Genomic DNA, 25,618 nt, shown 5'->3' with positions numbered 1-25,618 from the left:
CTGAGGAAGTAAATTAGCCATTGGTAATGTGTTCGTGTCTATTCCTCTTCTTATCTCCTGTGATTGTTGTTTTATGAATGTTGACACTAGATTCACTTGTACAGAGATATTCACGGTTATAGCTTGACGAGGATGGCACTGTTTTCCTTTTATAAAATGTCCTCTTTCTTTTGTTCTAGTGCCTTTTTGGCCTAAATGCAACTGTGTATTCTCTAAGTTCAGGTTTCCCTTGCTTTTCTGTTGTTGTTGTTGTTGTTGTTGTTGTTGTTGTTGTTGTTTACAGTATGCCTGGTACACTCATTGCATAGTTTTATTTTTCAGTCTTTCTGAATCATTTGCTTTAGATGTCCTAACCTAATGGCCAACATTAAATATTTACCATATTCTGAGTGCTGTTCTAAAGTGCTTTGCAGGATGTGTTACTTAATTTCATCCTCACCGTTTGCATTATAATTAGTTTTATACTTAAGAAAACTGAGGTAAAGAGGTTTCTTAAAACTTACTACTATGGGGCGCCTGGGTGGCTCAGTCGGTTAAGCAGCCGACTTTGGCTCAGGTCATGATCTCACGGTCCATGAGTTCGAGCCCCACATTGGGCTCTGTGCTGCCAGCTCAGAGCCTGGAGCCTGTTTCAGATTCTGTATCTCCCTCTCTCTGACCCTCCCCTGTTCATGCTCTGTCTCTCCCTGTCTCAAAAATAAATGAAGTGTTAAAAAAAATTAAAAAAAAAAAAAAAACTTACTCACTACTAGAATTTCTAGCCAGGACAATTGGGGAAAATAGAAAAAGAAGAAGAAAATTTTTTAAAAAGGCATCCAGGTTGGAAAGGAAGAAGTGAAACGATCTCTGTTTACAGATGACATTGTCATAATATGCAAAATCCTAAGGAATCTACCTCAAAAAACCCAAACAAAAAACTATTAGAACTAATAAACAGATTCAGCAGGGTTGCAGGATACAAGATCAATATACAAAGATCTTGGGGCACCTGGGTGGCTCAGTCGGTTAAGCATCCGACTTCGGCTCAGGTCATGATCTTGTGGTTCGTGAGTTCAAGCCCCGTGTCAGAGTCTGTGCTGACCACTCAGAGCCTGGAGCCTGCTTCACATTCTCTGTCTCCTCTCTCTGCCCCTGCTCATAATCTGTCTCCATCTCTCTCAAAAAAATAAAACATTAAAAAAAAAATTTTAATGTATAAAGATCACTTGTATTTCTTTATAATAGTAATGAACAATTCCAAAATAAAATTAAGAAAACACTTTAATTTACACATCAAAAAAAAATACTTGGGAATAAATTTAACAAGAGAACCTCAAAACTTCTACACTCTCTGGTTATCAACTACTAATTTCTTAAAGAAGAAATCTGTTATAACCCATAAAAAGAGAGTTTTAAAAAGCTAATTAGTGACCTGGAGATTTTGAATTAAGCTCTTTTTTTTAATTGAAGTATGCTTGACACACAATATTACATTAGTTCCAGGTGTTTAATTAAACTTTTTAGGGAGTGTCTGGATGTCTTGGTCAGTTGAGCATCTGACTTGATTTTGGCTCAGGTCATGATCCCAGGGTCATGAGATTGAGCCCCACGTCCAGCTTCACACAGCATAGAGCCTGCTTAAGATTCTCTCTCTCCCTTTGTCCCTCTCTCCAACTCACTCACTCTGTCTCTAAAATAGAATAAAATAAAAAGATTAAAAAAAAAAAAAAAACTTTTTAGGAAAGAAGAATCCAAAGAGAATAACCCAGAGAGGCTTTTTCTCCTTCCCAGTATAATTATCAAAATAATTACAAATTCATGAGCCCAACAAAATTCTAGTTAAAACACAGTCCACTGATTTGTTTATAGGGTCTAATTATCCTTCCTTTACATTGTCCATCTATTTTCCTATGTTTTAGAACTTAAATTACAGTTGTAGAGTATTTATGTTGAATCCAGCTGCAAAATTATTTACTGGTTTTTACATTGCACTTTTTTCTAAAAACTAAACATGGTAATACATGTAAAGTCCTCAAATAATTGAATCACTGTTCCTATCTGTATTTACATTTGGCCTGTCTACTAGAAGTACTGATATATGAGATAGAACCAAATTTTATATTTTCTCTGGAAACCTATATTAATTAGAAAAGAAACCCTACATACTACTAAAAACAAATCCAATAAATCTCACTCTATATTTATGAAAAACATGATTCTTAAAGAGAAATTTTAAACACTAGAACCAAATGTCAAGACACTGAGATTTTTTTTCTTCAACAAATACTTAAAGATTAAAGGCAAAGATTGAGCTAAGTGAACATATATTATTCATTTCCATTTTAGGATGGTGTTTGACAAAATATAATAAATACTCATTAGCAACTTTTGCTGGTGCTTCTAGCAAAAGACAGTAAAATGAAACCTAGAGCTCAGCTGTGGAAGTCCAGGAATTTTGCTTTGCATGTTATCACTCCACTTCATCATGCCATGTTCAGGACAGCCCAGATTCCAGTGATCATGAGAGACCATAAAACAGAATTCCAAACACAGATATTATGAGCTCCAGTGAAACTATTACTTTTTTTTTTTTTAATTGTGCACTGAAAACTGTAAAGCAGGACGCCTGGGTGGCTCAGTTGGTTGAACGTCCAACTTCAGCTCAGGTCATGATCTCATAGCTCATGAGTTCAAGCCCCACATTTGGCTCTCTGGTGTCAGCACAGAGCCTGCTTCAGATACTCTGCCTCCGCCCCCTCAATCCCTCCCCAGCTCATCTGTCTCTCTATACCAAAATAAATAAATAAACTTTAAAAAAAAAAAACAACAACGTAAAACTGTTGCAAGAAACTAAATAGCTAAGAAAAAACATACCATGTTCATGTATCAGAAGACTTACCATTAATGGGGTACCTGGGTGGCTCAGTTAAGCGTCAACTTCAGCTGAAGTCATGATCTCATGGTTCGTGAGTTTGAGCCTCATGTCAGTCTCTGTGTGGACAGCTCAGAGCCTGGAGCCTGCTTCAGATTCAGTGTCTCCCTCTTCTCTCTGCCCCTCCCCTGCTCACACTCTGTCTCTCTCAAAAATAAATAAGCATTAAAAAATAGTAATAATAAAAGGAGACTTACTGTTATTAAGATGGCAATACTCCCCAGTTGATCTACAGATTTAATGTGATCCCCATCAAAATCCCAGCGGGCTTTTTTCGCAGAAATTAACAAGCTGATTTTTAAATTTTATATTTAATTTTACCTAGGGGTGAGTGCCTAGGTAGTTTAGTCGGTTGAGCGTCCAACTCTAGATTTCAGCTCGGGTCATGATCTCACAGTCACAGGATTGAGTCCCACGTCTGGCTCTGCCCTCACAGCATGGAGCCTGCTTGGGATTGTCTCTCTGCTCCTCCCCACTCACACTTGCTGTCTCTCAAAATAAATAAACATTCAAAATAAAATTTTATATGGAAATGCAAGGGAACTAAAATAGCTAAAAATAATTTTGAAAAAGAATAAAGTTGAAGTACTCACACTTCAAAACTTACTATAATGCTATAGTAATCAAATCATAGTGGTACTGATGTAAAGATAGACATAGATATCAGTGGAATAGAATTGAAAGTCAAGAAGTAAGTCCTTATGTTTATGGTCAGTTGAAGAAAATACCCTAAAAAAAGTGCTAAGCCAGTTCAACAGAGAACAAATGGTCTTCCACAAATGGATGAGAATGAAGCTGAACCCTACCTAACACCACACACAAAAACCAACTCGAAGTGGATTAGTGACCTAACTGTTGAGTTAAAACTATAAAACTCTTAGAGGAAAACCTAGGAGTAAATTTTCATGACCTTAGGTTAAACAGTGGTTTCTTAGGTATGGTACCAAAACCAGAAATGACAAAAGAGAAAAATGGATAAATTGGACTTTATTAAAACAAAACAAAAAATGTGCTAGAAATAATACTATTGAGAAAGTAAAAAGAATGAAGAAAATATTTATAAATTCTATATCTGAAAAATAGTTTAAAATGACTTACAACTCAATAATGAAAAGACAAGTGACCCAAGTTCAGATATTGCCCAAGGTCACACAAGTAGAAAACAGGTGCAGAGGAACTGTCACCCAGCTGATCCTTTTTCTCAGAATAGATGTTATTGTCTTCTCTAGAGCTCTTGTATCTCTTCTTTCTGCTCTTAATTTACAGAGGCAGTTGCTCTATGAACTTTTCTTTTTCTGTTCAAATTTCAGTCACAGCTTCATGTGCTAAGAGGCAACATTTTTCAACTGAGTGTTCATCTTACATTTGTTTTGTATTTTGTTTCTTTTCTCCTTTTATCTTGAGTATCTTTGAATATTTGCAATGATTTTAGTTTGACTTCTCATCTTTGGGGCAGATAAGTTGTTCGTGGATGGCTATCTTCAGGAGGTCTTGTATGGGTGGCTGGTTATAGCCTAGCTGAAATTTGAAATTTATCCAGTGACCTGAGGTTTGTATGTAAGTTAGCTTTGCCTTTACTTCTTCTTCGCCTGTGGTTGTGGGGGGTGGGGCAGGGGAGGGTGGGTCTCACAGTGTCTCCCTTGTGCAGCTCACATACAACTTCTTGTTTGGCTCTGGCTCCTGTGCAGCTCTGCTCCTGATGCCTCTTGCCCCTCGTTTCTGCAAACGACGGATTTAAGTTTTACTCCCCGGGTTCTGTCTTTCACTGTTGATCTGTATTCTTTGAGGCTTCTCCTGAAATTTGCTTCCTGGCATCTAGTTTGAGCCACCCCTATACGCCAGCACCCTCTGGCTCTGTGGCTAGTGACACTCCTCCCCCTAAGGTTTTTGGGTTTTTTTTTTAATTTTATTTTTAATTTTTTTTAAATTTACATCCAAATTAGTTAGCATGTAGTGCAACAATGATTTCAGGAGTAGATTCCTTAGTGCCCCTTCCCCATTTAGCCCATCCCCCCTCCCACAACCCCTCCAGTAACCCTCAGTTTGTTCTCCATATTTATGAGTCACTTCTGTTTTGTCCCCCTCCCTGTTTTTATATTATTTTTGTTTCTCTTCCATACCCCTAAGGTTTTTGATTCAGGGTTTAGCAATTTTCCTGAAAATGGAGTTTACATTTTTGTTTGTTATTTTCTTTTTTGAACAATTCTAGCAAGAGATTGAGGAAATGACAACTCAGACTATGGTCTTCAAGAGGCAAGCCACCGGGTATTGTCTGTAGCACCACCCACACCCCCTGTACCCTTTACCGTCTCCATCCTGAAATCCTTCTCACACACATTTCTGAATCCAAACTCTTCTCTCCTTACTTCTATCTCCAGAAGTTTGCCTCTGTTTTTCATGCCATCGGTTCAGATTTATACTTGATTCATACTGTGATTCAGGCCTCCTGAGTTGAGGTTTAATTTCTGGAGTGCTCTTTTCATGTCCCCTTTAAGTCATTAGTTGCTTCTCTTTTCCCCAGAGCCTCCTCATTTCATGAATGCAGTGGCCTGTTACATTGGCCTTTTTGAGGACCTTAATTTTTTTTTTTACTGCGGTTTCTTTGGTGTACCCCACTCTTTCTGTTCACTGGGGTCAGTTCCTCTGCTTTTCAGGCTGATCCCTCTGTTTCAGGAATTTCCTTCTCTGTGTCTGCTCATTCTTGGTCGCCCGTGTGTTTTTGCAAGTGAGGCTCCAGACTGCTCCTATTGGCTTCGTTGGCCTTTGCAGTGGCCACAGGTTGATTTTTCCCAGGCAAGCTTCCTTTCCAAAAATGACAGCTGCCTGGTTGCAGGGCCACGGGAGTAGTCAAGATCCTGGCTGGGTGAGTGGGTAGGGCACGCTGACAGACAGGTTTCCTTTCTGTGTATGCGTTTTCACAAGTACAAGTAAGAACAGGCAAGCCGCCCAGAGCCCTTCTGTTGACGAGGAAAAAAGAAAGGAATTACCTGTGAGGCCGACTGCTCTGAGAGATCTACTGCCAACCTAAGATGCTCTCCCTTTCCTTTGCTTTTTCCCTGATGCTAAGGTAAAGACAAGGAATTGGCGGGGGGGGGGGGGGGGGGGGGGGGCGGGGAAGAGTAGGTTGATTGCCCGACTTCTAAAACTTACCAGAAATGGCAAGTTGCTTCTTTGGCTGCTGGTCTGTAACTTACTGTGTACATATGTGGTGGGGAAAGCATGAGTGTCACAAAACCGGGCCTCATTCACTTGGCATGTATCCTTTGGGAGGCGCCCTGGCTCTGGCGTGAGGAGACTTTAACGGTCCTTCCGCGCAACGGCAGAGTCTTTTACATCTATCCCCTTCTTTGCTCGCGTCTCAGCCCCTCTGTGCACTCCACCAGTTCCTCTGTTATGAAGCTTGTTACTGACTGTGTATTCTCAGGCAGAAACCTACCTTCCCCCATTTACGAGAGCCGCTTGAAGGCACAGTGTTTTCTTTTCCTGACGAATTGGGAACAAGCAGAACAGGCACCCACGCGAGCCCCCCGTAGTTATTACTCTTGCACTGGTAAGCGTCACCTGGCCCTGCCAAGCCTGTGCGCCGGGACATACAGCTTGAGCTTGGACAGATTACGGGAGGGCCGCTATAGATGCGACATTTTTCTCCTCAGTTACAGAACTCTTCCTCCCAGGTTCCAGATAGATGTGCCGACTGTCAGCATTTTCCAGGGTCTCCCTGTTGACGTATTCAGGGTCCCAGCCAGGATCTTGGCCACTCCCACGGCCCTGCGACCGGGCAACTGTCATTTTTGGAGGCAAAGTACATCAGGGAAGCCTGGGTGGTTCGGTCAGCTAAGCGTCTGACTCTTGATCTCGGCTCAGGTCATGATCTCACGGTTCGTGAGATGGAGCCCCGCACTGGGCTCTGCACTGACAGCAAGGAGCCTTCTTGGGATTCTCCCTCCCTCTCTTGCTGCCCCTCCCCCCTCGATAAGTAAATAAACATATATATATATATATATACGCCAGTAATTTGAACTGGGAAATGTAATAGGAGTGATTATTAAGTAGTATAAGGATTAACTACTAAGGGGAGGAGAGAATGCTGAAGAATACAGAACCGGAAATGCAGTAAACAGCGGCCAACACAAACTTGGAAGAGGTCTCCTTCTCTGGGGTCAAGGTTCAGACCTACAGTTGGTGGAGATATTTGCTAAGATGCCATGGGAACAGGCTGGCAGGCAGGAAACTGCCCCCTGGCAGGACTGGAGTGGAAGAGGGGAGACCCAGGAGGGCACAGCCATGGGGTCTCCTGCCACACAGTGGGCAGGGAAGCTCTGGACTGGCCATAGCAGCACAAAATCCCAAAGCCCCAGAAACAGGGAGAGAAACTCCTTCTTCTCATGGTATCCCTGGCACCCTTTGCTGACAAGGCAGCTTGTAAAAGAGAAATATCTACAGGGACCTGCCCCCGCGTCACAAAGCAAGGCAAAGAAGGGTAGATTTGGAGAAAACAGCAGTAAATGGATACCTGGCTCACCCGTATTAACAGGTTCAAATTTGGTAATTTTAAGTTGTCCTGTTTCCTTGAGTAATTTAAGAGAAACCATTGTAGAAAGAGCTAAGGTAGCAGTGGATCCATTGATAAGGAGGCTCTCGCGTTATGTCCATGTCTTATGGTAGAGATAATTTACGTGCCAGGTGATCTCCTCAGTCTCAGAACACTGAATGTGTGGGGATACATTTCTCCTTCCAGGACATAGGATCCCCTCTCTGATAAGCAGAAGTGGTAGTTACATCTTTCGGCTCTCAGATTTAACACGAGTCCTTGTGGCTTTCCATGCAGTTTGGAGGAGTTCTCTGGTGCACAGCATTTTAGGGAGATGTGAGAACCTAAGACTTGAAAGTGTGCCAGAGTGGGAATGAAATGCCTATCAAAAATGTTGGTGACCTTTCAAAGAATCTAGAATGAATGTAGCTACAGTTTCCTGTGAGCACTCAAGATTATATTCATTGTACAGCATAATATCATAAAAGGAAATTTGACATTGATGTAATTATTAGACAAGAAAATTTTTTAAGTAATGAAACAGTAGAGATATGAGTTGTATAATAGGAGTAGGCATCTGGATAGATAGATGGAGGAGTTATAATTTGGCAAATGAACTGTAAATGGGCATGTGAAACAAGTTGAAGGACTAAATCAAGCTTTTTCCAGAATTTTCCCACAGTGCTTAAGACAAAGAATAAAGAAGTACTTTGTTAGCTGAGATTTCGTAGCCCATTTCCATCCAGACAAAATCTTTAATGGTACTTTTGTCTATGCAAATTTCTAACAATATGCTTTATGTCTAAGCTTGGAGAAGAACTTGAATACTGTGGCCAACTGGAAGATGGGAACACCAAACAGAATTTTTGGTTTTTAATCTATATTTTGTATGTTACATTTTTAATGCTGTTTCTTCTCCAGTCTAGTGTTTGAAACACAGTTCTAATTTGGGTGGCTGCTTGCCTCAGTGGGAAATGGGTCGTGAAGACCATTTTTCTTCCATTGTGAGTATCTGTCCGTGATGCCAGTGTTTTCAGTGTCTGTAGAGCCTAGCCCCTTACGTAGTTCAGAGAGAGTCTGGTTTCCTTTGCTACTTCGGGAATATGCAGTGGGCATGGGTCCTGTAGTCCACCTGATGGTGATTTCTGGATTTTTAGGAGCAGATGATGCTCACACCAAGCTTTATTGCTTTGCCTCTCCATGATTCATGTTGAATTAATATTTGTGTATGGTGTGAGGTAGGAGTCGATGTTCATCTTTTTTCCCATATGGTCATTCACTTCTCTTGGCTCCAGTTGTTGAAAAGAGCACCCTTCCTGCACTGAATTACACTAGTGTCTTTTCTTTAAGTTAAATGAGTGTGCGTATAGGGGTCTGTCTCTGGGCTCTTGCACACTCCACAGGTCGGTTTTTGCACCAATAGCATACTATCTTAATTACTACTGCTTTAGAATAAGTCTTTTTTTTAAAGTTTTTATTTGTTTTGAGATGGGGAGAGAGAGAGCAGCGGGGGGGGGGGGGGGAGAGAGAGAGAGAGAGAGAGAGAGAGCGCGCAGCAGGGGGGAGAGAGAGACTCCCAAGCAGGCTCCATGCTGTCAGCACAGAGGCCAACACAGGGCTCAATCCCATAAGCCACAAACTGCGAGATCATGACCTGAGCAGAAATCAGACACCTGACTGACTCTGCCACCGAGGTGCCCCAGAATAAGTCTTGATATCTGGCAATGTAAGTCCTCCAACTTTCCTCTTCTCCAAAGTTGTCTTCACTTTCCAGGCTTTGGTATTTATATTGTTTTTTAATCTGCTTTATCAATTTCTTTTTTTTTTTCTTTAATGCTTATTTATTTTTGAGAGAGATAGAAAAGTCGGGGAGGAGCAGAGAGAGGGAGACACAGAATCCGAAGCAGGCTCCAGGCTCCAAGCTATCAGCACAGAGCCTGATGCTGGGCTTGAACCCACGAACTGTGATATCATGACTTTAGCCGAAGTCAGACACCCAACCAACTGAGCCACCCAGGTGCCTTAAAAATTAACACCTTGTGATGTGAGCTATAATGTTTTCTCCCTGAGTGTTTTTGACTTTATAGTAGTTTCGTTTTGTTTTCCTTTCCTTTCCCCTTTCCCCTTTCCCCTTTCCCCTTTCCCCTTTCCCCTTTCCCTGATTGTATTTTTTAAGTAAGCTCTCTGCCCAGCATGGAGTCACATGCTCCCCCAAAGGAGCTGGCCAGGCGCCCCCACAGCAGTTTCATCTCGTGCAGACGTTTCTTGTTTGATGTCCCAGTTTCTCAAGCCCCTCTTACAGCTCTTAGCTTCCAGAGTGTCCTGACCATGGCCTTCTCTCCACCCAGAGTATGAAACAAAACGGTCTCATTGCCAGGACCTTGATGGGTGCATGTTTTTGTGTTTAGGTATTTTACTCATCTTGAAATTATTACGTGAGGTAAGGGTACAACCTTATTTTTTCCAGATGGATACTAAGTAGTTTTTATTGAGTAATCTGCTTTCCTCCCACTGATTGACTTGAAACATCACTTTTATCAGACACTCCAATACCTTATATATCTGGGTATATTTCTTCACCTCCTAATCTGTTCTATTTAGTTTGTGTAGACATGTACCAGTACCAAACATTTTAATTACTGTGGTTTGAATGTCTGCTAAGGCTAGTCCTCCCCTATTTTTCTTTTTCATTGGCATGGTTGCACTTAAAAAAAAAAAAAAATACCAGCTGTAGTATTGGTCTATCAGGTCCATCAAAGAATCCTTTTGCTCTTTTTATTAGGACCACGTGGAATCCGTGGCTGACTTCAGTGAGCACTGACGCCCCTTTGGAGGCGTTCGTGTGCCCTGCACCTCTCCACGCTCCTTCTGTGTCCCCCTTTCTGTCTCATCGCAGTGGTTTTGAATTTTCTCCATGAAGCTTTCTTTTGTTAAGCTTACTCCAAAATACTTCAGCTCTTTGTGACTGTTACAAATGTGGTTGATTCCTTCCTTTCTGTCCTGAGGATGGTGGCTAGTTGTGTATAGGGGAACGCAGCTTAGATGCATGTATGGTATTTTTCCCCCATCACCTGACTCAGTTCCATCTCTTCATGATAGTTTTCTGGTTGATGTTCTCAGGTTTTCAAAGTGAATTATCGTTTCTACAAATAATGATCATTTTGCTTCCTTTCTGATTTTTTACATCTCATTTCTTTCTGTTTTGATGTCAGTGTCACATAGTAGCTATTTAGTGTACTGCTGAGAGTGGCCTCCTCCTCTTGTTCAAGAATCACTTTCTTCCTGTTCTATGGGTACCTGGGTGGCAGCTGACTCGATTTCGGCTCAGGTCATGATCTCATGTCCGTAAGTTTGAGCCCCATGTCAAGGTCTGTGCTGACAGCTCTGAGCCTGGAGCCTGCTTCAAATTCTGTGTTTCCCTCTCTCTCTGCCCGTCCCCTGCTCATGCTCTACCACTCTCTCTCTCTGAAAAATAAAATAAACATTTAGGGGCACCTGGGTGGCTCAGTCGGTTAAGCATCCGACTTGGGCTCAGGTCACGATCTCACGGTCCGTGAGTTCGAGCCCCGCGTCAGGCTCTGTGCTGACTGCTCAGAGCCTGGAGCCTGTTTGAGATTCTGTGTCTCCCTCTCTCTCTGACCCTCCCCCGTTCATGCTCTGTCTCTCTCTGCCTCAAAAATAAATAAACTTTAAAAAAAATAAAATAAAAAATAAAAACAAAATAAACATTTAAAAAAAAGAGTACATTTATCTTGATGATTACTCAGAAATGTATGGAATTGTTGAATCCTTACATTGTACGGCTGAGAATAATATAATGACACTATATGTTAATTATACTTCAATTGCAAAAGGAAACTAGAAAAATACCTAAAAAAAGATGAAATATGGCCCCTACAAAAAAGAAAAAAAAAGAGAGAGTGCGCAGGGGAGAGGCATAGAGAGAGGGAGACATAGAATGCAAAGCAGGCTCCAGGCTCTGAGCTGTCAGCACAGAGCCTGACGCGGGGCTTGAACTCACGGACCTGAGATCATGACCTGAGCCGAAGTTGGACGTTTAACCGACTGAGCCACCCCCAGGTGTCCCAACATTAAAATTATTACTTATTATTTTTTTGCTGAACATAGGATAGTTGACTTGCAAAAGCTTTTTTACTTTGGTAAAATTTACTCCAATACAGGAGTTAAACACACATATATATACACGTATACATATGTGTGTATGGATATATGTGTATCCATGTGTGTGTCCATACATATGTATGTATATGCGTGTGTATTAGTACAGAAACCTGTGTAATTAAGTGTAGTTTTATGCCCAGATTTAAAAACCCTGTTCCGGATCTGGACGCTGGTGCATCATGGATGTGTGCCTGTGTGTCTGCACACTTGATACGTGTTGGCATCCCTCGGTTCGGCAGGCCTCCTGGGACAAGCCGGGACTTCACTGCCCGTGGGTGGAGGGCTTGGATGGGGCTGTTAATCCCACCATCGCCCCTTACCGCGTGGGGTGACCAGGCACTTGAGAAGGGAGAGGGGAGGACTGGAGCAGCAGAGCAGTTGTGGACGTTCTGGGCCTGTCAGTGGCGCATCTGCCACGTTGCTGGGCCTCGAGATTCAAGATGGATGACGCAGTCTCTGACCCTGTGGTATAGGAATGCACCCAAACAAGTAAATGTGGGAACGACGGCGCTGTAAGCACCGTGCTGGAGAGAAGCGCCAAGTGATGTGGCGGTTATGTGGAGCCAAACGCAATTAAGGGGACCTTCCCCACGAGGCAACTAACTCACCAGGTTCTCAAGGGTCTGCTCGTGGCCGCCAGAGGGAGAGGGGGTCTCCCTGTGAGGGAGCAGCCAGGTGTCCAAGTCGCCCCCGGAAGGGCAAGGCCAGGCCTTGTGGGGCCCATGTGCACACACCTTTGGGGCCTTCCTTGTCCTCCTGTGGAGCCCCCCACCCCGCAACAGCCCTGCAGTCCTGGGGGAGGGGGCACAGCTGTGGGAGAGCTTCCTGGGGAGGAGTGCTGAGTGTGAGAGGAGTTGCAGCAGACCCCAGGATTTCTGACCAGCTCACCACTGAAGGGATTGGACCGCACGTCAGGCTGCAGAGCCTGTTGTGGGCGGGTTCTCCCAACAGCACGGCCGGCACGCGAGCCCTCACCGTGATCCTCGTCAGACGTGATCTTATGGTACTTCGTCCAGAACATTTGCTCTTCCCTTCTCTACGGATGGCATTGTCTGCATCCCTTTGCGGCTGTGACTCCCTGCATGCCGCTTTGTCACCACAGAGGGCAGCTATTTCCGTCTTCCCATAAGAATGCTCGCTTTACAGGCGTCTGTGGGGCTCAGGCGGTTCAGCTGCTGACTCTTGATTTCGGCTCAGGTCACGATCCCACGGTTCGTGAGTTCGAGCCCCTGCATCAGGCTCTGCACAGAGCCTGCTTAGGATTCTCTCTCCCCCTCTCTCTCGGCCCCTCCCCCACTTGCGCTCTCTCTTTCTCTCAAAATAAACTTAAAAAAAGAGAAAAGAGGGGCGCCTGGGTGGCTCAGTCAGTTAAGCATCCGACTTCGGCTCAGGTCACGATCTCACTGTCTGTGAGTTCAAGCCCCGCGTCGGGCTCTGTGCTGACTGCTCAGAACCTGGAGCCTGTTTCAGATTCTGTGTCTCCCTCTCTCTCTCACCCTCCCCCGTTCATGCTCTGTCTCTCCCTGTCTCAAAAATAAATAAAACGTTAAAAAAAAAAAATTTAAAAAAAAAAAGAGAAAAGAGTGCTCACATTAGGAGCACAGCCACTTCTTGGGCACACAGTAAGAAAGTCCAGTGTTTAAACTCACAGAAACTACCGTCCTGGGGAGCCATGGAGGTTTGCCTCTCCTCCCCCTGCAGGTGTTATCTTTGCAGTGCGAAAATGACATGCCCGCTGATGAAAATTGAGACATCGCAGAAGTTAGAAAATAAGGTAAAAGTGAAGGCCCTGGTCCCTATCCCCACCCCCATTCAGTCCAGAATGGTGATTTCCTCTCAGGATGGAGCCTTCCAGACTTGCTTCAGTTAAGGTAAATGCAGCGTGCACATTTTATGAAGTGGGCTTCTGTCATGTACACTGGATAGGAAGGGAACCCTTTTTTCTTCATGACTGAACTGTGGTCTTGGACTTCATTCCACGCTGGTACAGAGTCCTGAGGGCTGTGACAACGGAGGTACCGTTGTTCGTGTCATCAGTTCTCTGTTGGGTTTGTCCTTGCATCTTTGGCTCTGTGCGGTTGTGTGAGAATATCTGTAGGAGAAAGTTCTAGAAGTGGAATTGCTGGAGCAAAGGTGTATGCGTACACTTTAAGTTTTGGAGGTGTTTTCAGACTCTCCCGGAGGACGGGACGAACTGGAGTTCTCCCAGTAGTGCGCGGACATGGCTGCCTTCCCCCAGCCGCACCACCCCGTGCTCCCAGCCCTCTGAGATGGACAAGAAGTGGTGTCTCGCTGTTTTATTTCATTATTAGAGGGCTTGAGTACATTTCTATGTGCCTAAAAGCCATTTGTATCTCTTTACCCAATTCATGAGAGCAATGTGAGAGAGAAATCACTTGTTTTAGTATGATTCTGGATGGTAACTTTGTTCGCTGTTTCTCTGTTCAGAAGTTTTTCACCTTTAATTAATCGAGTCTGTCTGTCTTTGTGTGGTACTTTAGGAACACTTTACTTAACCCCGAAACTGGAGAAATATTTTCCTGCTTTGTTCTGTTCTTTAGTCCATAGGAGTTTATTTTTGTGACCAGTGCAGACCAGGGAGCTAACTTCATGTTTCTTCTGAACGGAGGGCCGATCGTCCCACCTCTAGTCTGAGCAGTGCGAGGTCTCCTCGCTAATGTTATTACCAAATAATCAAGCATTCACTGGGGTCTCAGGCAAACATGGAGTATGAGACCCACCTCTGTGGTAAATACCAAGTTGATAAAGTGTTCACTGAGGCTAAGAACGGGTTCTGTCATCTAACGTTGCCAAGAAAAATAGCTAAAGATGCACCTGAGAAGGTAAGAGTGAGGGGGTTGTCTGGCTTCACTTTGGCGTCCGCTTCTGAGCACTAAGAGCCTTAGAAGAAGGCAGAGTGAAGCAAGGAGTTAGGAGGATGGATTTTACGTGCGGAAGCCACATCTTGCCACGCTGTTTCATGAACCCGGGTTGTTGGAAGGCACCTCATTCTCCTGTGCTCCCCTCCCTGCCTCTCACAGCCTAAGCGCGATGGCCAGACGCTGCTGACTCAGGTGTGGAGGCGCCTGAACCTGACGGAGTGTGACTACTTCGGGCTGGAGTTTCAGCACCCCCGGGCCTACTGGGTACGTGCTCTTGCCTCACTCTTGCAGACAGGCTGTGGGTACGTGGTGGGTGCTGGCGGTGCACGTGGCCATGGCAAGCCTCGGAGGACCTGTGGCAGCAATGGGAGCACGGAACCTTATCACAGGGCTGTTACTGGGGCTGTCCCGTGGAAATACGGAGTACACGTGCCTGTTAGCTAGGCTGAGTTCCCGTCCTCCCTGAATTTGTTCTCCCTGCCAGTACGTGTGCCAAGGAGATCCAGAAACTCCCTCTAGTACATCTGTTTGGTGATCATTTTTAGCAAACTGTGCTACTAAATTGTTTATCCTTTTTGTCACTTGATAGATGAGCCTTAAAAAGTGTGGAGCTTTAATATTTACAGGTGGAACTGTTTTAAAACCCAACATCAACCTGTTCGTTCAATAAGTATGTCAACGTTAGAGCTCCATCCACCCCTTCGTGTAGTGGTGCTTTTGCCATTGTTGTTTACAAGTGCAGCATGCACCACATAGTTGTTTGGCCTTAACAGATGCCCCCCCCCAAAATAATTATTGGTACCTGTTCTGTGCATAGCAACAGCAGCGTGCTGTGGCCTCGTGGTGGGGTCCCATACAGTGTGGCATCTTGGCCTCCTGCCACACTTCTCGAAGCAGGTGCTCCTATACCTCTCCCAGGTGTCTTTTTTTTTTTTTTTAATATTTATTTATTTTTGAGAGAGAGAGAGAGAATTAGCAGGAGAGGGGCAGAGAGAGTTGGAGACACAGAATCCAAAGCAGATTCCAGGCTCTGAGCTGTCAGCACAGAGCCCAACACAGGGCTCGAACTCACAGACCGTGAGATCATGACCCAGGCTGAAGTCAGACATTCAACTGACTGAGCCACCCAGACACCCCACTCCCAGGTGTTTTATCAGCATTAGACTGGTGTGTGAGCGGAGAACCAAAATAGGCCCGCCTTAAATATCTCTCCTAATTATAAACAGTTCTGTATTTTGTAACATACTTATTAAATAGAGAAATCATTGAACACATCTGATCTCTTTTCTAAATTCTCTTTAGATTTGGCTCGAACCTATGAAGCCCATCACTAGGCAAATACGGAGTAAGTCCTTTTTTTAAAGTCTTTAAAAATTCTGTTCATTTTAGATGCTTTTGTTCTTGACTGTTCAAATTGAAGGTATGTTCAGATGTTCATTGTCACTGGATAGCAGCAAGGTGATCGACAACAGTACTTGAACTTGAAAGTCATTTCACTACTTAGTCTTATCCTATGTTAGCTGGGGGTGGGCAGTAATTTAACTCACTTCATTCTCAGATGTGGCAGTAACAGGATATGTTCTTTGATAGCACTTTAATTTTGGACCAATATGCAAAGACAAATATCGTACGATTTCATTCATATGTGGAATTTAAGAAACAAAACAGATGAACATGTGGGACGGGAAAGGAGAGAGGGGAAACAAACCACAAGAGACTCTTAATGACAGAGAACAAACTGAGGGCTGATGGAGGGAAGTGGGTGGGGGACGGGTATTAAGGAGGGCACTTGTGATGAGCACTGGGTGTCATATGTAAGTGATGAATCACTGGGTTCTACTCTGGAAACCAATACTACACTGTATGTTAACTAATTTGAATTTAAACAAAAAAATAAGAAGGCAGTTTCTCTCTCAGTTATGAAAAGACATTGAGGTTCAATTAGCATTTGTAATTTTTTTTAACAATTTTTTTTTTCTAGAGAGAACATGCATGACTGGGGAGAGGGAGGGGTAGAGAGAGAAGGAGAGAATCTTAAGCAGGCTCCATGCTCCACACAGAGCCCAACACAGGGCTCGATCCCATGACCCTGTGGTCGTGACCCAAGCCAAAATCAAGAGTTAGATGCTCAACCGACTGAGCCACTCAGGCACCCCCCCTATTTTTTTAAACAATTTTTAAAATTTTATTTTTTGTGATTTTTTTTCTGAGTATAGTTGACACACAGTTTAGATTTTTAATAAAATAGTTCATAAAAAAAATAATAAAATAAAATAGTTCATACTATTTTGTAATTTTAAACATTATTTTTGTTAGTCTCTATTAAATTTGTTAAATTGAGGCACATAGTGATGCCTCTTAATAATTATGTAACGCACAGGGTCCTTTCTAGGGGTCCGGATTCACCTGCAACGTTTTTAGTCCCGAATGGGAGAGAAGGGCATGCACCAGTAGCTTCATCAGTCACTGGTGACGTCAGGCCATGTGGGGCATCATCACATTTAGCAAAACAGCTCCTCTTTCCTTTTTGGTGAAAATTACATGGGTGTGTTACTGTAAAACTTCAGTAAAGCTAAGATACTCAGATGAGCTAATAATACCTTGTGCTTTTTCTTTACAGCAGTCATATTGTTCTGGTTCAGTATAGTGAGCGATGGTAACATTTTTCTTTCACTAAAGTGTACAAAGATCTCAAAAAATAGTGGGATTGACCTAATATTTGTGAAGTTTAAAATGTTTCTTTTCATAGGGCCAAAGAACGCATTGCTTCGTCTAGCAGTCAAATTTTTCCCACCTGATCCGGGTCAGTTGCAGGAAGAATATACAAGGTAAAGAGTCCCTACTAAGCCACAGCTGCTGTCAGCGGGATCTAGAATTCACCTGTATCTCCAGCAGCGCCTGGCTCATCAAGTGCTCAGGCTCTATGTATTCAAAGAATGAATGAATACATCTTCATTCACCTAAAAGGTGAACAGTATACACAGAAAAGGTGTGGTCAGTGTCTAGTATTAAAAGAAGCATTTAACTCTTGCACAAACACAAATGCCAGCGGAGCTTGGAAGAGTGTTTATGGTGCAAACTGGGGACAAAGGTGGGGGGACTAACACGTGTTAGTGTGCTGTTGAACTGATAGCCTCCTGCTGACACAGATTTACGCATGTGTGTAAAGTTGCCAGGAGCCTAGCCCGTATGCCCAAAATACTCTCAAGTGGGAGAAGTGTTGAGTTTGAGAGTCCTTATGAATATATGAGCAGAAGTATTTTAGGTGATTTCTTTTGTTATCACTCTCTCGAATTCGAGATTGATTCTTCATAGAAATGATTTGAAGAAAATGTTTACAGTTGCTTCATCTGGGCACAGATTATGGAATTTATTTTCCTTGTGTTTTATGTACCAATTCAAAACCCAAGATCAGATATAGGATAAAAGAGAACTGTGATATCATTGTGGTGGTACCAGCCTTTCTGAGCAAAAAAAAATGTATTTATACCTGCATCATGGGCATCTTATGAATCTCCTCTTTAGAAGGTTCTTACAGAACTCTGTAACATCACAGAATCCCAGGTTGTCAGCTGCAGGGAGATGTAGAGATCCCATTAGCCCAGCCGCTCACTTTGTGGGTAAGGAAACAACCCCAGGGGCAGCAAAAAGTGTTGTTATGAGTGAATACAGAGCTCATCTTCTTAGCATATTAAGTACCTGGCGTTTCCCAAAAAAGTCCTCTTTGAGGGAATAACAGGTAACGGAAGGTGTTACCTAACGGGGTCCAAGCCAACTTTATGCAGAAGGTGCTTCTTTTATTTATTTAAAAAAAAAAAAAAGCAGTTTATTATAAAAGAAGAAAATCTTCAGAATACAGCTACATGGAATAAAAAGCAAATGTTCCCCTTCACTCCCTGCCCACTGCGCTGTCCCCAGAAGTAGTTACACTTGAGGAGTGTCTTCCAGACGAATTCACAGCAAATGTATAAATGGAGCCAGGTCTTTAAAGAAATGGTAATTTACAAAGCAGGATCACACTATGCGCCCAGAACTGTGGGTTGGATGGCTTGTTTGGTCTTGTTTTGTTATCCACGTGTCCGTCTTTGTGTGTACAGTGCATGTGCCTGTATCTACTTTACTAAGTTATTATATTAGTGCATACTTAGATCATTTCCGATTTTTCTCTGCTATATTGCTGCAAATAAACAGCCTTGCCCACACATCTTTGTAAGCTCTAGAAAATATCTCTCCTGAAAAGTTTCATAAAAGTGAAATTGCTAAGTTAAAGGGTAGCCACATTTAAAATTTAAGAGAATACAGTAAATTTTAACAGCTCACTCAAGTATAAATTGCAGCAAGGGCAAAGAGAGTTTGTCTTGTCCATCGTAGCTCCAGCTCCAGAAATAGTACCTGGAACATGGTACAAGCTCAGTGATTACTTGTCGGTGGAATAAATGTGCATATGAGCATATTAATACTGCCTTCTTTAGTTACATTCAGGAGTGCCTGTTTCTCAGATCCTAGCCAAGGCTGAATATCATCGATCTGTCTCAAACTTCCATGGCCACATTTTAAGCTCTATCTGAATTGGATGTTGCTGATTCTTTCACAACAGAGTCATTAAGTGCAGTTGTGTGTGTGACAGAAGTGACCTGAACTTGTGAGCTTGTCCTTGAAGGTGCGGTAGGGTCCGGGAGGCGAGCATCTGAGTGCTCTCGTGTGTGCGGTGACTCTGCCCACGGAGCTGCCGCCTGCGACTTCACCTCTTTGTCACTGTCTGCTCTGGTGTCCCTGGTCACCGCTGTTTACGGGTGCTGTCCTGCGACGGAGATGCGGGGGGTCTGCCCTAGAGCCTTCGGAGCTGACATTTGTGTTGTTTGAACTCCCTTCTAGGTACTTGTTTGCCTTGCAACTTAAGAGAGACCTCCTGGAGGAGCGTCTGCCCTGTGCGGACACCACGGCGGCCCTTCTGGCATCCCACCTTCTGCAGTGTTAGTGTCCCCAGCCGCGGGCGGAGGCGCATACGGTGTCCTAGGTGCACGGCCCTCAGGACCGCCAGCACCTGATGTACCTGCACAGTTAATGAATGTGATGAAAGAACAGGCCTTCGATTTGAGTATTTTCTCCAATAAGCTGAAGATTAACATCTACAGAGTGGAAGTCCTTGAGGCAGACAGTCTCCACCAAGAAAGGAAGGCTCCAGGCCAAGATCTGCAGCCACACGAATCCTTTCCGAATGTCTCTCCTTTGTGTCTTCCCGCGTTTTCCCCATAAATGTCTTGCGTCTGGGAGCCAAGTGGCAGCCCTGACCCTCAGCACCCCTGGAAAGAGACCTCCCTGGGGTGACCGTCACAGCCCCTCTGGTGATAAGTCAGTCATCAAACCCTGAGGGAAAAGAACACATTTCTCAGTATGTCACACAGCAAGAGGTAGCTCAGAAGAACGGGAAAATTTATATTGTAGGAAGAGGTTCCGAAAAACGGGTGTGTGTCTTGCTGGGGCTTTACAAAGCCCCCCGCTGACAGGGTAGGACGAAGGAAATGCTGCCTCTGGACTAGAGTCCCTGACACAGAAGTGATGTTTCTGAAATTTGAGCACAGAAAGTAGAATGTAGAAAGTGTGGGGGATCATAGGAACGGCTAAGTACGGGGGTTAATTTGTGGTTTGCCGGGTCCCCTCCCCTCCCCCACACACACCTTGTACAAATAGCAAATTTCATCACTAGGGGCCTTGCTGTCACTTGTTGATATAAGTTTTCAAAGTGACTTCGTTGTTTTTTATTGGGTTTGAGGTCTTCTCAGAGAGACAGCTGGCTTTCCGGTGCCAATGTGGTGTGATAACCTGTCGAGCCGTCGCCCTGCCCTTGGACATGCGCTGCGTCCACTGAGGGAACCTGCAGAGACAGGGCCACCCGCTGCAGCGTGACTCTGAGCCAGGACGTCTGGCTGTAGGAGACGTGACAGAGCAGCTGCTGACAGCATGGTGGGGTCTGAGGCTCGGATGCCGCAGCAGACCCGGGGCCCGCCTGCTCGGGGGCTGTGCCCTGCTCATGGGCGGCCGCGTCTTATGTGGGCACAGCACACCCTCAAGTGTGGCACAGTGCAAGCGACGTTTCTGTGAACTTGAGATGGTCTCAAAACAAAAAAGATGTATATTGTTTAAGATTATTGGGCTTTAACTACGATTCTTGAAACATTAGTGGCCTCTCAAGCTTCATGAAATTAGAAAGAGACATTGTTCCTCAAGAATTTGAGAGGCCCCGAAGGAAAAAATGATTTAAAATACATTGTCCTGAAACAAACAAGATACATATTCCTGGTCACAAGAGTCTTGAGACTACAGACAAATAAAGCGAGGTTTAAAACACAGAAAACTCAGGATAAACTGGCGACTGAGTGTCAGCCTCCCTGGGGTCACTCACCAGCATCTTTGTTCTTCAAAACTCAGGAAAAAACTTCTTTACCTGCCTTTATATTTGCCTTTAGTAGCTTAAGATGTGTGGGAAAGTAAAATACAAAATCTTGTTCATAAAATAAAAATATTTATATATTCTTTTATTACAGATTTAGGATAATTTTTTTCTTTTAATTCATGCATTTGCATGTACAAATGCTTGTATTTTTCTTTATTTGAGAATTAGAATTACTGACTGTTGTTCTCTCACTTCAGCTGAAATAGGAGATTATGATGAAACCCTGGATCGAGAGCATCTTAAAGTGAATGAGTACCTGCCCAGTCAGGAGCGTTCTCTTGAGAAGATTCTAGAATTCCACCGGAAGCACACGTGAGTCTGTCAGAGTCAGCCGCTGGCACCCTGTCCCTACACTATAATGATGAAATAGTGTATTTAAGTAACGGGAGCCACCACTAAGGCTTCTGCAAGACTGACTAAAGTGACTGCCGTCCACTCCCTGGGAGGGCACAGTCTCACTGCTTTAGAAAGGCCGGAAGGGACGTCAGGGCCCTGGTAAGAGTGACCAGAGGGCAGAGCGTCAGGGGCAGCCACGGGGTCCCACCACATGCATGACACCATTAATGGTGAGAAGCGTGTGGTAGCCCGCCGAGCAACAGGCGGCCCTCCTGTGAGGTGGGCTGGGGCTGGCGGGCCTGCTCTTTGACTGACTTGACGCCGGTACGTCCTTTCAGGTTGAAGAGAGGTGCAGGAGGGAGGGCCAGGGCCGAGGGCCTGGGGGGAGTTAGCTGTGATATTGAACTCCCCAAAAGGAGAGTGGACAGGAGAGAAGCCTTGCCCTTGAGAAGGTGGACCAAGATGCTCACCTGGAGGACCTTACCCCGGCAAGTCTGTGTGCTTCTCATGCATTTTGCCACTCAGGGCACTTGGGGAGCTCCTCTTGTATGCCTGGCATCGGGACGGGCACTGGATACACGAGTATAGTGTTGTGCACTATGGTGTGCAAGCTGAGGGCAGACAGAGCAGCCAGGGTGAGAAGGGTGAATGGCCGGGCTGCTTGGGCCAGCAGGCATCTCTAAGGAATTGGCCACGTAGGGTTGGTGAAGGGGGAGTGCCAGGCGAAGGCAGCAGCCTGGGAGGGTCCAGGAGACCCAGCATGGTGCCCGCAGTTGCACCTGAATTTCTGGCTTGGCCGGTGGGGCGAGTAATAGTGCCCACTGCTCACAGGAGGCTGTGTGACTCCACTGTCATGGCAAGACCAAGCAAAGGCCCCAGCCCCCTCTAGGTGCACGGTTGGGGGCACCTCTTAGTGTCAGGGTTCAGCACACTGGGGCAGAGGAACAAAGGGTCATCTCCCAGTGCCAGTCCCCAGGGAGATGATCGCCTGTTTGGGATTTGTTCCTGGAGTTGGCATGGGGCACTGCAGGGTCAAGGGTCCCACCAAGGCATCGGTGCCAGCAGGTGGATGGGTCTGGGATGCGGGCAGAGTGTTGTCAACACGTCGGGCACATCAAGCTATGCAGGTCACCCAGGGAAGAGAGGGTAGACACAGATGGGAGAGCAGGGCCCAGGACAGCCTCCTGAAGACTGGCCTTGAAGGGAGGAGTGAGAAAGGGGCTCCGCCAGAAGCCATGAGAACAAGGCAGGGTGTGTGGGGGTCTCAGGCTCTGAGGGACGGGTACGTCAGGAAAGGGTTGAGGCTCCCCACCGGGCCCGACGAGTGTGGACACAGGCATGTGTGTCAGGTGACAGAATGGTGCAGGTCTATGAGCAGTCACTTTGAGAGCCGCGTGGGAGGGCGCCTGTGCTCACATGTTCATGAGCTTGCACGTGTGTGCGTGTTTGTGCGTCTTAGGGGTGTGTCTCAAGGTGGCTGCTTTAAAAATTCGTGAAAGCCAGTTAAAGAGAAATCAGATGATGTGCTTGACACAGGACTAAACCTGGGTTCTTTCCAACAGAGTGTTGCCATCCCTGAGGTCAGCTGTCTCTTGGCTCTCATGATCTTTTTCTTTTCTTTCTGTCAGATATTTAGGGGGCGCCTGGGTGGCTCAGTTGGTTAAACATCCAACTTTGGCTCAATTCATAATCTCATGGTTCGGGTCCTGGGTTGGAGCCCTGCATCAGGCTCTGTGCTGACAGCTTGGAGCCTGGATCCTGCTTCAGATTCTGTATCTCCCTCTCTCTCTGCCCCTCCCCCACTCTCTTGCGCACATGCTTGCTCTCTCTCTCTCTCGCTCACTCTCTCTCAAAAATAAACATTAAGATATCTATTGTTCAGTAATCTCTACACGCAAGGTGGGATTCGAACTCATAACCCTAAGGTCAAGAGTTGCACACTCCTCTGAGCCAGCCAGGTGCCCCTCTCGTGGTTCTGATGTGCTAACTTTGTCCTCCATGGTCATCAGATATTTACTGCACTTTTATTTCTTTTAATCATTTTTTATGTAGGATTTTTAGAGACGATGTGGTACTTTCATTTTAATCAAGATCTAGTTCTCACATAGTTATTTATAATTATCTTCCTTGACCCACTGGAAACACCCTTGTAATCACCCTTCAAGAGGATATTGAAGAAGTGTTTTTTTTACTTTTATCACAGTTCTTTTGGATCTTTGACATTGAAGAAAAAACATTTGAAAACTGGTGTCTTAGTCCTTCGCGGCTGCTATAACAGAACACCCCGAGCCAGGCAGCTTGGGGACCACAGACTGTGATTTCCCACACTTCTGGAGTTGGGGGTCAGACATGGAGGCACTGGTAGACTCGGGTGTGGTGAGGGCCTGCTTCCTGCGGCACGGATGGCACCTTCTCGCACATCCTCATGAGGCGGGAGGGGCCAAGAGCTCCCCGGAGCTTCTGTTAGGGCATTCTTACTCGTGAATCCCCCACCCAGGCCCTCCCAAAGACTCCCCTCCCCACCCAGGCCCTCCATCACCCCAGAGGTTAGGCTGAAGCATCTGAATTTTGGAGGACACAGACATTCACTCTGGAACGTTCCACCCTCCACAATTCATGTCCTTCTCACATGCAAAGTACATTCATTCCACCCCAACAGCCCAAAAGCCTTCACTGCTCTAACACCAACACTAAATCCTCTGATTCCATGGCCTTACCTGAATCTCCTCTTGATGAGATCTGGCTGAGACTCCAGGTATGGTTTGCCTGAGGCACAGTCTCCTCTAGCTGTAAAACCAAAGTACTGTGGTAGGGGATAGGCGCAGGGTGCACATTTCCCTTCCAAAGGGAGGGACTAGAAGGAAGAAAAGGGTGACGGGTCTCAGGCAAGTCCAGAACCTAGTGGAGCAAATGACATTAACCTTAAGGCTCAGGAATAATCCTCTTTGGCTCTGTGCCCTGCCCTCCAGGCCTACCGTACTCCTCAAGTATACCCTCCTGCGGCTCCAGGCAGCCCTGGCCTTGGAAACCTGAGCAAGGGCCAGTTGTGTTCCCAACCCCCACGCTCTTCCACCGTGGCCTGTGATGGGAGAGGCAGCCCTGACCCAGATTGCCTTTGGGATCCTCCTTCCCCCGTCCTGATTTCCATTGCGGTGGCCGGTCCATACTGACCTCCTGCTCAGCCTCTTAGCCACACCTCGGTGTTCTTGTTTTCTGCAATATGGGCAGGCTGAGCACTTTCCACGTCTTAAAATTCTGCTTCCTTTTTGCTTAAACTTCCATGTCTCGGGCATCTCTCTCCTCCTGCATTGCTATCAGCAGTCAGAGGAGCCCAGCCATACCTTCATCACTTTGCTTAGAAATCTCTTCGGCCACGGGTGCCAAGAGGGCTTGCTCAGTTAGGCTTCCCACTCGATTTCGGCTCAGGTCATGATCTCATTGTTCTTGAGATCGCGCCTGCATCAGGCTCTCCACAAAACACTAGGACACGAATGTAACCCAGCCAGGTGTTGGGCCACTTTATAAAAAGGATCGCCTTTTCTCCTACTTCCAATGACATATTCCTCACTTCTGAGACCTCGCCAGAATGATCTTTAATTTACCACCCTCGTGTCTACCAAATTTTGTTCACGAGGCTTAGGGCTTCTCTGAGAAGAAAAGCTTTTTCTCTGCTCTCTTTTCCTTCTTAGCCCTTACCAGAATCTCCCTTAGCATCCCTAACCCTAGCCTCCCCTCAGAACTCCTCCAGCTTCCGCCCAGTGCCCCGTTCCAAAACAGAAGCATTGGGACACCATGGAAAACGGTTGTCACACCCTGGGTGTTCCTGCTTGATGATGATTTATCAAATATAAGCTGATAGTCGGGTGTCCATATCAGACTCAGAGAATGGAAGTTTTAGTCTAAGAATAGAAACTGTGGGAAGGGCTCTTCCTTAAAGATCCAGAAGCTCAGACATGCGGGAGTGAGAGGAAGGGTTGTTGATGGAGAACGCCACAGCAGGGCTCAGGCCTTGTGTAGGGGTTCTCCTAACCAGGACCCTGTCTGTCCCCTTCGCCCAGCTGTGCCCTCCCTGAGCGGCAGCCTCCTGGAGGCTGGTCGGTGTGACATGGGCCATGGTCCCTGCCCAGGTCACTGCCCTGGGAGCAGGACTGTGGACTGTGCACTTGGGAAACATGGTTTTATTCCATTTCATAATTTTATCCTTATAAAAGTATACTCTCTCGGTTAGAATTGTACATTACGAAAATGGTTTTTTGAAGTATGAAATGGGTTTCATGAGATACCGGTGTCATCTGTGGTTTCCCTGTGTTTCGTACCTGTCT

General features: G+C 45.2%; 1 protein-coding gene across 11 annotated transcripts in view; it reads left to right on the top strand.

Moving 5' to 3' along the window:
• Positions 1-25,618, top strand: part of FARP2 (FERM, ARH/RhoGEF and pleckstrin domain protein 2) — a 104,304-nt gene that overhangs the window by 31,041 nt on the left and 47,645 nt on the right. For all 11 annotated transcript variants that reach the window (XR_013557128.1, XR_009607504.2, XR_009607503.2 and 8 more), the window contains exons 3-7: positions 14,666-14,770; positions 15,809-15,851; positions 17,256-17,334; positions 19,382-19,479; positions 21,158-21,272. Coding sequence is in view for 8 of the 11 variants with exons in the window: in XM_060624404.2 (XP_060480387.1) it covers positions 14,666-14,770; positions 15,809-15,851; positions 17,256-17,334; positions 19,382-19,479; positions 21,158-21,272 (440 nt within the window). In the remaining 3 variants the exon portion in view is untranslated. The remainder of the gene's footprint in view (positions 1-14,665; positions 14,771-15,808; positions 15,852-17,255; positions 17,335-19,381; positions 19,480-21,157; positions 21,273-25,618) is intronic.

The sequence above is a fragment of the Panthera onca genome, chromosome C1, assembly GCF_046562875.1.
Source record: "Panthera onca isolate mPanOnc1 chromosome C1, mPanOnc1 haplotype 2, whole genome shotgun sequence".
NCBI classification, from domain to species: domain Eukaryota; kingdom Metazoa; phylum Chordata; class Mammalia; order Carnivora; family Felidae; genus Panthera; species Panthera onca.
This window is presented reverse-complemented; position numbering and strand designations above follow the sequence as displayed.